The following is a 12,402-nucleotide window of genomic DNA, read 5'->3' on the forward strand; positions in this document are numbered from 1 at the left end:
AACAGGAGTCGAAGCAAGAGGCCTAAACTCCGGGTATCAGCTAGCGGTCGTGTCTTGACCAGCAATCCATCTGCCGTCATCGATTGGTTAACACGGTCATCCACTTCATCACAAGTGACATCTGACACCCCCAGTCAACAGTCGGTGGGTTCCTTAGACACAACCCTCAGTTGGCATGGCCCGGGAGCAATCCCTGTCTTCCCATTGCCTTTGTCCTATGCTGTTCCCTCCCCCATAGAAGTATCTTATGCTGTGAGTTCAGCTCCACTATTTAGTGAGGACGATCTACTAGAACACAGTCAGCAGCTACTGCCCAGCCAAGAAGTGGAGGAGACATCCGCTGCTCCATCTAAGGTGGGCAAGTAGCGATGAGGAGAGTGGCGTGGGAGGTGGTGTTGCAAGCGTTCAGGCTCCTGAAGCAGACACTGTTGAGGAACCTGAGGAGGACATGTAAACACAACTCGATGATGATGAAGCCGATCGCAATTGGGAGCCGGGTGCAGAAGGGGCTTCATCATTATCAGGAGAAGAGGTTTGAAGGTTGCCCGTGAGGCAGCAGCTGAGCCAGCAAGGTGGTAGCATGGTTGGCAGTCAGCATAGTGGCAGAAGTGGAAAGTCTGGAGCAAAACGTGCCCTGGGTAGACCACCTGCCTTCCTTCCTGGGAGGTAGTGAAACAGGGGTTCCTGGAGTTGGCGGCAGTAGCAGTCAATCAGTGCGGACTGTTGGTGGGACAATCAGCTACTCGGCAGTGTGGCAGTTTATCATCAAGCATCCAAAGCAGGTTAACATGGACACATGCAAGATGTGTCGGCAGAAGGTGAAGCGTGGCCAGGGTCCCAATGTTGGAACCACGGCCCTGCGACAACATATGCAGCATCACCATGAAGCAGCCTGTGAGAACCGTGGCTCCTATGTGGTGGTCCAGCTTGCTGCATCACCCAGTGGCACGCCTTTCCCTGTTTCAGCCAGCCAAGGCTCCACCACCTCAGCCGAATGGAGTTGCGTCATACTCATCTTCTGTCGCTCCAGATGCTCCAGCTCCTCCTACTTCGAGTCAGTCATTCTGCGAGAAATCCATCGGCGAAGCCATGTCCAAGAGACAACAGTATGCGCCCACTCATCCAACCGTGCAGGAGCTGAATGTGATCCTGTCCAAGTTGCTGGTACTGCAGTCCCTCCCTTTTCAGGTGGTGGACTCTGCACCTTTCAGAGAACTGATGGCTTGTGCCGAGCCGAGTGGGAGAGTCCCAAGCCGTCATTTCTTTGTGAAGAAGGCAGTATCAGCCATCCACAATTTTGGGGAACAGAAGGTGGGCCAGTTCTTGAGCCTGTCAGTGTGTACCAAAGTGCATGGTAGCACTGACGTGTGGAGCTGTAACTACGGTCAGGGACAATACATGTCCTTTACAGACCACTGGATAAATGTGGTTCCTGCACAGCCACAAAAGCAACTTGGAAAGGTCACACCGCTTCCGCCTCCACGATCTCAGGCTGTTGGTCCTGTGACAGTGTGTGACTCCGCATCCTCATCCTCCACCTTGTCCTCAGCCTCCACTGCATGGACAAGTCTCAGTGCCACTCCAGCATACCATGTGTGCAGTGCACGGCGATGTCACGCTATTATTCACATGGTTTGCCCTGGCGAACGGAGTGACACAGGGGAGGAACTGCTAAAAGTGATTAATCAAGAAATCGAATCATGGCTTACTCCACAAAAACTGTAAATGGGAACATCTTGTCTGCGCTGCGACAAGGAAGCCTGAGACATGCGCCCTGCATGGCACACGTGTTCAATCTGGTTGTCAAGTAATTCCTGAAGTGTTCCCCCATCTGCAAGACATTCTAACAATGGCAAGGAAACTTTGCATGCACTTCAGCCACTTGTACACTGCACAGCACACCCTCCTTGAGCTGCAGCGTCCGAACAGTATCCCCCAAGATAGCCTGATTCGCAACATTTCTACACACATTCGAATAGTTGCACCAACTATACGAACAGAGCAAAGCCATCACGATTTCTTGTTGATCCAAGCGGATAGGGGGACTCCCCCGTGTAACTTCAATGTCAACCAGTGGCAGCTCATATGTGACACACATGAGCCCTGTGGTGACTGAACTGGAGGAGGAGGAGGGGCACAGTGGAGAACAGTTTAGGTTCGCGAGATGGGCAGTTTTTCTAGTCATCTGACAGGAGAGGAGGAGCAAGAGGAGCTAGAGGGTTATGAGGAAGGTGAGACAGAGGACCCAGACACACGGTGGCAGTATGCAGTAGAGATGGAGGCAGGAAGTCCCTCCGAGTCACTTGCACAAATGGCACGATGCATGCTCACTTGCTTGCGTAGTGACCGCCGAATTGTCACCATTTGGCAGCGGGATGACTTCTGGTTCTCCACCTTATTGGACCCTCGCTACGGCCACAAAATGGGGGCCTTTTTTACCCCCACTGAGAAGGAGGACAAACTGACCTACTACAGAGAAGTCCTACGTCCATCCTCTCGCAGGTCTGTGCTCACCTTACACTGCCATGGCTGCTGGAGAGGGATGGGGTGGGAGGAGCATTAGCTAAAACTTAACTTTACTTAGGATAAAATATGTGTACCAAAATTTTTTTGAAATCAAACAAAAGGAAAGGTGTGCAAAAAACACCATGTGCCACCAACACCACCAAGTAGTGAAGTGATACAAAGACCTCTAAAAGGTGGAAGGAAACAATCTATGGTCCATTGTAACCTGTGGGGGTAAAAACTTCCCCATAAGGCCCTACTCTTGCATTATTAATTCCCTTCTTGGCAAGTGTTACTCGCCCTAAAAAGTTTCCTATGTGGGGCCACCCTTTTTAGGGCGAGTAACAATTGCCAAGAAGGGAATTAATAGGGCAAGAGTAGGGCCTTACAGGGGAAGTTTTTACCCCCACCGCTTACGTAAGGCATATCCTCATTATTTACTTTTTGCACACTAACACTTTTACAAAAGAGACCGTTTTCTTCTGCCTACCTGCCTCAGCTACTATTCTGATCCTGCCAACTACCTGATGCCACACATCTCATGCCAAATTCTCCATTTTTCACCTACCTTCGTTACCGGGTACTGGTATTGCCACCCACTGCTCCACTGTGGCACGGGGTCACTTTCAGGACTCCTAATGCGGCTGATGCCACCTCCAGGCTGTCTCTTTCTGCAACCATATGTTCTCCTCATGCTGCTGCCAGCTCCAGGCTGTTTCATTCTGCCTCCATATGTTCTCTTCATGCTGCTGCCAGCACCAGGCTGTCTCATACTGCCACCATGTGTTCTCCTCATGCTGATGTCACCTCTAAGCTGACTCATTCTTCCACCATATGTTCTCCCCAAGCTGATGCCAGTCAGGCTGTCTCATACTGCCACCATATGTTCTCCTCATGCTGATGCCAGCCCCAGGCTGTCTCATACTGCCACCATATGTTCTCCTCATGCTGATGCCAGCTCCAGGCTGTCTCATACTGCCACCATATCTTCTCCTCATGTTGCTGCCACCTCCAGGCTGTCTCATTCTGCAACTTTATGGTCTCCTCATGCTTCCGCTACCTCCAGGCTTTGTCATTCAGCCACTATTTGTTCTCCTCATGCTGCCGCCAACTCCAGGCTGTTTCATTCAGCAACTATATGGTCTCCTCATGCTGCCGTCAACTCCACGCTGTGTCATTCAGCCACTATATGATCTCCTCATGCTGCCGCCAACTCCAGGCTGTGTCATTCAGCCACTATATGATCTCCTCTTGCTGCTGCCAACTCCAGGCTGTGTCGTTCAGCCACTATATGGTCTTCTCATGCTTCCACCAACTCTAGGCTGTGTCATTCAGTCACTATATGGTCTTCTCATGCTGCCGCCAACTCCAGGCTTTGTCATTCAGCAACTATATGGTCTTCTCATGCTGCCGCCAACTACAGGCTTTGTCATTCAGTCCATATATGGTCACTTCGTGCTGCCGCCAACTCCAGGCTGTGTCATTCAACAACTATTTGGTCTCCCCATGCTGCCGCCAACTCCAGGCTGTGTCATTCAGCCACTATATGGTCTCCTCATGCTGCCACCAACTCCAGGCTTTTTCATTCAGCCACTATATGGTCAGGCACAGAAACTGGACTCCCCACGATCAGACTTCTCATCCCCCATCCGTTTCACATCCGATGCCGCTTCTTCCGGCCTCAACTTCACCTTGCTCTACCTGCATCTAAATACCAGTGTGACGAAGGTGGATGGGACAGGGGAACACCAACAAATCAGGTAAGTAGGAAATAACATAAAAACATGTCTGAATGAATACATAGAACAAGGTACAATCTTGCAATTCATAGGAAGGCACTTAAATCATTTTGTTCGTTTAATTCTAACGGACCCAGTACATGGCATCCGCTGATCCATTTATACTCCTGTTGGAGTAAATTAACCTCTGCTGGTACAGTACCTCTTGTATTTTCAAGCCTCTCTATACCTGCAAATTTCAGGCATGACCGCTCAATGTCATGAACTTCTTTCATATGCAGGATATAGCGATTAGCACCTTTACCAGTTTTTAATGAATACAGGTGTTCTCTGAAACATTTAAATAAATGGCGTTTCCTTTTTCCAATATAATAAAAGCCAAAAGGGCATATCATTCAATAAACAACCAGAGTGCTATAGCAAGTAATAAATTGTTTAACATAACTGTTTTTTTCCCCTAATCTAAATGAAGATTTTGCAAGATTATGTTTACATAACGAGCAATTTTTATATGGGAAATTGCCCGACGTGGCGGTTTTGTTCAACCAAGTAGTGTTTTTCTTGTCATTGCTATTTTTCCTGCATTTTATGTAATCACTGACAGTAGTGTTTTTTTAATGTGTTATGATTGGTTTTCAAATAGCAACATCATGTAGACATCTAGAAAATCAAGAGACAGGTCTCCATATGCAGAGGTAAAGTACAAAGTGCTCAATGAATGCATCAAACTAATGTTTTGTGCCCTCCCAAATTATAAAAATAACATCGACATACTTTTGAAAATTTGAATTAAACGGCTCTCAAAAATAGCTATAAAAATATTAGCATAGGTGCAGGAGACGGGCATCCCCATCGCCGTCCCCTGCACCTGTCTATACCACAGGTCACCGTAAAGAACAGCAGCAAACATGATAAAATCAGAATTCTTATCTGTAGTGGTTAGAAAAGTGGGCATGGCCTCTATAACCGCATCATGGGGGATGCAGGTATAGATGCTTTCAACATCAATGGACGCAAGATGGAAATTATCCTGCCATAGGAAATCATCGAGTGTAGAAATTAATTCTTCAGTATTTTTCTTAAAAAAGGAATACCGGACAACAGGGGAGACACGAATCGCTCAATGTAACTGGACAGGTATTCTCTAACAGAGCCGATTCCTGCCACGATGGGACGTCCCGGAGGGGTGGATAAAGATTTATGAATTTTTGGCAAAATATACCATTTGGCATGAACCAGCGCTATGGAAATAAGACTAGTGGCAGTTTTTTCAGTCATCAGGCCTTTTTCAACTTGAGTAGGCAAGTGGGAACGAAGTAGATTCATAATTTTGGCAGTAGAGTTGTCTTTTAACTTTTCATAAACCTCGCCATTGGAAAGATGTTTTTTCACTTCTGCATCATACTCAGGCTGAGTCCACACGACTACAGCCCCACCTTTATTGGATTTAAGGACTATAAGTTCTTTGTGATCAGCAAGCCATTGTAGCGCTCATTGTTCTGTGTGAGTAATGTTAGGACGAGCTTTTGGATATATTAGAGATTTAACATCTATAATCAATAGATTCAATAGATCAATAGCACCCACTTATATTATAGGGCGGTTGAATTTGGAAGGATTCCCTCCAGTGAAGGGTTTTTGATTGATATCAATAGGAGGAACAAAATCTCTTTCGGTGATCAGTTCATTAAAAATTTGCAAGCAGGTATTTTCCTGCGATGCGAACTCCTGTACAGGGCTAAAACCCAGGGAGCCCACACCTCAAGGAACTTCACCTTCAAGTACAGTATGTTCTTTACGGCTACTGATATTTGTAAAGACTTTGCGCAGGTTAATTTTGCGTAATGCTTTGTGTAGATTAATCTCAAACTGATCAAATGCAAAATCTTCATTTATACCGAAATTTAACCATGTGGACAAAACAGATATACAATCCTGTGAAACAAAGACATCAGTTAGATTAACCACAGTCCTCTGCCAGGTGACACTCTTCCTTTTCTTGGGATATTTGCGTCTTGGATGACTTTGACCTGTCCCGTTCGCGTCTAACCTGTCTCCTAAAGGGGCTGTTGCTGTGTTGGTTAATGATGAGGAGGTATACGCAGGTAAGTCAGGAACATCATCCGATATGCTACTATCGGACTCAGTTGTTAAGATATCTCTCATTCATTTTTTCCTTGGTGCAGTTTTTCTCTTATTATAGTGGGAAGAATGAATTTTCTTGGTGGTCCCATTGAAGATAAGGTTACTGTCAAAATCTTTTTTTATCACGTACAAATGTATCCAGTTTAATTTCTTTAATCTCAGTTTGGAGTTTGAGTATTTTTTTCTTCAGATTTTTCATAAAGGTAGTACAGTCTTCGTCTGATAAATGTGTTCTAAGCTCCAACAGCGTTCAAGGCAGCGGCGGGAGTGCGTGCAGCGCGCCCCGTATAATTGAGCGCTTACACACGCAGAGTGGCAGTGAAGCCGCAGTGGTCCCAATATTGGGGGCTTCCAGCAGTTTCAAATAGAGTTCGATAAAGAGCTGAGATATGGAGATGATTATAGATAGATGCAAGTAGAATACACAATTCTAGACGCGTTTCAAGGCCTCGGGCCTTTTCTTCAGTAGAGGTATAGGTGTATGATTTGTGCGGGAAGAATTTTTTTTATAGTGTGAACTGTGATTAGTGGAAAACCAGAAAGTCTGGAAATTCCAGGTTGTTTACCTACAACCTGGAATTTCCAGACTTTCTGGCTTTCCACTAATCACAGTTCACACTATAAAAAACTCTTCCCGCACAAATCATACACCTATACCTCTACTGAAGAAAAGGCCAGAGGCCTTGAAACGCGTCTATTCTACTTGCATCTATCTATAATCATCTCCATATCTCAGCTCTTTATCGAACTCTATTTGAAACTGCTGGAAGCCCCCAATATTGGGACCACTGCGGCTTCACTGCCACTCTGCGCGCGTGTAAGCGCTCAATTATACGGGGCGCGCTGCAAGCACTCCCACCGCTGCCTTGAACGCACCGCTTCATTCCACCAGCCAAGGACCTTCGGCTTACATACGAGGCCGGTGCCATCCGTGCCAGCCGCGGACCTTGCGGAGAGGACAACTCCAGCGCTACCTATAACGTTGCCGGATATAGAAGACACAGACCATTACTGCCGGAGGCCTGACACCTCCGTGCCACATCACCGAAACAGCTCCTCTGCCGATACCAGCAATACCAGCGGTCGCAAGAGTGGTGAGTGGTGCTGTGCACCGTACTTTGTTATTCTTCACATCTCATCAAGTAAATGTGTGAGACAGTTTGTTACACTGCACTACCATCGGCATTGGATATTGCAACTGTTACAACAAGCCGCTATTTGACAGTGTATTTGGCTACCGGCATCACTTCGTGCTTATAAGTAGTGTTGAGCGGCATAGGCCATATTCGAATTTGCGAATATTCGCGAATATATGGACGAATATTCGTCATATATTCGCAAATTTTCGCGTTTTATTTTCGCATATGCAAATATTGGCGTGTGTGAAAAATAACATATGCCAAAATTTGCATATGTAAAAACCCGCACAAGCAAAAATGTGCATATGCGAAAATTAGCATATACACATTTTCGCATATGCGAAAATTCGCATGCCAGTCTCACACAGTAGTATTAGAGCCTTCTTTACACCACACAAGCTGGAAGCAGAGAGGGATGATCACTGTGATGTGTACTGTGAAAAAAAATAAAAATAAAATAAAGAAAGAATATTCGTAATTACGAATATATAGTGCTATATTTGCGAATAAAATTCGTATTGCGAATATTCGCGAGCAACACTACTTATAAGAGACTGAGCAGTTAAGCACACTGTTAACTGGTAATTATTGATGCCAACATTGGATGAATTATAGATGCAAGTTTTATTTTATTTTATTCTTTTTATTGAATTATTAATTCATTGATTTTATACATTTTTTACTATTCTACGCTGCGCCTTTTGTCTCATGCAAGGGCCCTGCAGGGACACTAGATACCAGCGAACAACATCATCTTTAATAAATATATTATATTTTTTCAATTAATATCTGGATCTCCATCTATTCTTTACATTTCACCAACCTTCTCTCACATATACCTTGAGGACTGGTACCTAGTTGATTCATCAACAAAATGGAGAGTTAGTCAGGTTTTTTTCAATTCTGGCACACATTCTGGCACAGACAGAATTTCTGGTGGAATGCACCAGAATCTGCGCACAACCTGACAAAATATATATCGGGTTTGCAATAGTAAATGAGGGCCATTGTACGCTGTTAGGTACTTGATAATCCAAAAGACTCTCGTTTCCTTTTCGGCTGAGGTAGTTATTCTGTTTTGTACAGCTATAAGGCTTAAAAATTGTAATTCTCTTTTGAATTGCAAGATAGAAAAAATGTCCCTGCATCCACTCTCCCTGCAGAAATAGCAGTTTCCATAGTGACTATAGTATGTTCAATCAGTGGCGTTGCGACCCGGGTGCGGGGGGTGCGGCCCGCACTGGGTGACACCAACCTAATGGGGTGACACCAAGACGCTCCGCAGCACCCACACCCCCTCCCCAGCTACACTGACACCCCCCTACTGTGCCCAATCGGCCTCCCATCCGTCAGCACACCCCCCCCCCCCCCTGTGCTGTGTGTGCGGTGCGCCCGTCCGTTAGCAACCCCCCCCTTTCAGTGCGCCCGTCCGTCATCACGCCCCCCCCCCCCTCACCTTCACCAGTACTGTGCCCGGCCTCCGCTCCCACGTCTGCGCCGGCCTGACGTCATACCGCATGGCCGCGCAGGGGGACGTCAGTTACGTCACTCGCATTGCGCCCGGTGAGAAGGATCGCTGCGCTGGATGGGTGAGTGTGTGTGTCTGTCTCTCTGTCTGTCGCTATCTATGTTTGTGTGTGTGACTCTGTGTGTGTGTGTGTGTTTGTGTGACTCTCTGAGTGTGTGTGTGACTCTGTGTATTTGTGTGACTCTGTGTGTGACTGTGTGTGTGTGTGACTCTGTGTGTGACTCTGTGTGTGTGTGACTCTCTGACTGTGTGTGTGTTTGTGTGTGTGTCTCTCTGTGTTGTATGTGTTGTTTTTTTTTGTGTGCATGTGTGTGTGTGTGTGTGTGTGTGTGTGTGGGGAGACTTTGAAGCATTGTGGGGAACCTGCGGCCTAATGTGGGGAGTCTATGCTACCTAATGTGGGGAGTCTATGCTACCTAATGTGCGGAGTATATGCTACCTAATGTGCGGAGTATATGCTACCTAATGTGCGGAGTCTATGATACCTAATGTGCGGTGTCTATGCTACCTAATGTGGGGAGTCTATGCTAGCTAATGTGGGGAATCTGTGCTACCGAATGTTGGGAAACTGCTACCTAATGTGGGGAATCTGTGCTACCTAATATGGGGAAATTGATACCTAATATGGGGTAACTGGTACCTACCTAATGTGGGGAAACTGGTACCAAATGTGGGGAATCTATGCTGCCTAATGTGGGGAAAAGATGCTACCTAATGTGGGGAAACTGCTACCTACCTAATGTGGGGGAACTGCTGCCTACCTAATGCTCCCCCCCTGGCAGTAGCACCCTCATCATCCGCCAGCAACTACCCCCCCCCCCCCCCAGCAGCACCTCCATCAGCAGATCCTGATGGTGGATGATGGCGGTGCTCCTGCCAGGAGGATGATCCTGCCGATGGATGATGGGGGTGATACTGCCAGGGGGGATGGCCAGTAGCACCCTCATCATCCTTTAGCAACACCCCCCCCCAGTAGTAGCACCCCGATCATCCACTAGCAACACCACCAATACCCCCCTCCCGTGGTAATAGCATCAGCTAACGGATGTTGAGGGGTGTTACTGCGGTTGTGGTATTATATTCAGAGGGTGCACTGTATGGCAACGTTATATTCAGAGGGCGCAGTTTGTGGTAGTGTTATATTCATAGGGCACAGTGGGTGGTAGTATTATATTCAGAGGGCGCAGTTTGTGGTAGTGTTATATTCAGAGGGTGCAGTGGGTGGTAGTATTATATTCAGAGGGCGCAGTTTGTGGTAGTATTATTAGAGATGAGCGAACTTACAGTAAATTTGATTCGTCACGAACTTGTCGGCTCAGCAGTTGATGACTTATCCTGCGTAAATTAGTTCAGCCTTCAGGTGCTCCGGTGGGCTGGAAAAGGTGGATACATTCCTAGGAAAGAGTCTCCTAGGACAATATCCACCTTTTCCAGCCCACGGGAGCACCTGAAAGCTGAACTAATTTATGCAGGAAAAGCCATCAACTGCCGAGCCGAGAAGTTTGTGACGAGTTGAATTTACTGTAGTTTGCTCATCTCTAAGTATTATATTCAGAGGGCGCAGTGGGTGGTAGTAATATATTCAGAGTGTACAGTATGTGTTGGTATTATATTCAGAGGGTACAGTATGTGATAGTATTATATTCAGGGGTACAGTATGTGATAGTATTATATTCAGGGGTACAGTATGTGGCAGATTAATATTCAGAGGGTACAGTATATGGTAGTATTATATTCAGAGGGTACAGTATATGGTAGTATTATATTCAGAGGGTACAGTATGTGATAGTATTATATTCAGGGGTACAGTATGTGGCAGATTTATATTCAGAGGGTACAGTATATGGTAGTATTATATTCAGAGGGTACAGTATGTGATAGTATTATATTCAGTGGGTACAGTATGTGGCAGATTTATATTCAGAGTGTACAGTATGTGTTGGTATTATATTCAGAATGTACAGTGTGTGGTATTATTATATTCAGTGGGTATGGTGTATGGAAGGTTTATAATCAAAGAGTATAGTGTATAGTAGTATTATATTTAGAGGATACAATGTCTGGCAGGTTTATAATAATAATTGTTTTCATATAGAGGATGAGAATGCGCTGACATAGTGAGGAGACGTCTGGGCGTCACATTCTGCAGAGAGAAGTTTTAGCTGGACCAGGCGGTATGTACCATCTGAATTAGATAAGGGAAGACTATAGAGAAGACGTCACTGATATCATTGTACATTCTCCTCTCTGTGTCCTATCAGAGCTGTAGTCGCTTGTCAGTTCTACAGTTATGGTCAGGGAAACTACAACTCCCAGCATAACCTCACCACTGCATAAAGGGGTACTCTACTGGAAAAAAAAAATTTTTAATCAACTGGTGCTACAAAGTTAAACAGATTTGTAAATTACTTCTATTTAAAAATCTTAATCCTTCCAGTACTTATTAGCTGCTGTATAAGCGATTCACAGGAAGTTATTTTCTTTTTTAATTTCTTTTCTGTCTGACCACAGTGCTCTGTGCTGACACCTCTGTCCATGTCAAGAACTGTCCATAGTAGGAGCAAATCCCCATAGCAAACCTATCCTGCTCTGGACAGTTCCTGACATGGACAGAGGTGTCAGCAAATAGCACTGTGGTCAGATTGGAAAGAACTACGCAACTTCCTGTGGAGCATACACCAGCTTATAAGTACTGTAAGTATTAAGATTTTAAATAGAAGTAATTAAAAAATCTGTTTAACTTTCTGGCACCAGTTGATATAAAAGTAAATGTTTTCCAGTGGAGTACCCCTTTAAGTAATTCTGGGAGCTGTATATTTAAATGGTGAAAACTTCTTTAACACTTTCCTATTCTGTGGCAACTGGTATATCTGATTATTATACTGGAATTTCTCACAATGCGCTACAACAGTGGTGTCTGTCACAACAGGCTAAAAACTTACTGGGGGGAGGGGGGAGGTATGGGGGTGACACCATTTTCTACCGCACCGGGTGACACCAACCCTAGCAACGCCACTGTGTTCAATGTCCATTAATCTGGGCAAATCAGCTGGTTCTTGCATGCTCATGGTTCAGGGCCATCACTGTCTCAGTGCCATTTAATTACTTTGATGTTTATGATGTTTACAAGACAAATTGCTTAAACCCTGGAGACCAGTAGGATGTTGATGCTCATGTGGAAATCCCCACAGATTAATCAATCATTTTACTGTTACCAGCTATAAATAATGAGAGTTTAAGCCGGGCTACCATGCCTCGTGCATAACACTAAATATGTGTACATACACTTGGCATTGCTTTTCTACCTGTTACTTCTATGTATAGCTTCATAAGTATATAGTATTAA

The 12,402-nt window shown here is 45.4% G+C and overlaps 1 protein-coding gene across 1 annotated transcript in view; it reads right to left on the minus strand.

Annotated features, from left to right (window-relative positions):
• LOC130277511 (protein-glutamine gamma-glutamyltransferase 5-like) overlaps positions 1–12,124 on the minus strand; it is a 108,311-nt gene extending 96,187 nt beyond the window's left edge. The window contains exons 1-2 of the mRNA XM_056528189.1: positions 12,059–12,124; positions 6,020–6,179 (exon numbers count right to left, since the gene is read on the minus strand). Of these exons, the coding sequence (XP_056384164.1) occupies positions 6,020–6,179; positions 12,059–12,124 (226 nt within the window). The remainder of the gene's footprint in view (positions 1–6,019; positions 6,180–12,058) is intronic.
• Between the last annotated feature and the right edge of the window lie 278 nt (positions 12,125–12,402).

Source organism: Hyla sarda, chromosome 6 (genome assembly GCF_029499605.1).
Source record: "Hyla sarda isolate aHylSar1 chromosome 6, aHylSar1.hap1, whole genome shotgun sequence".
Taxonomy (NCBI): Eukaryota; Metazoa; Chordata; class Amphibia; order Anura; family Hylidae; genus Hyla; species Hyla sarda.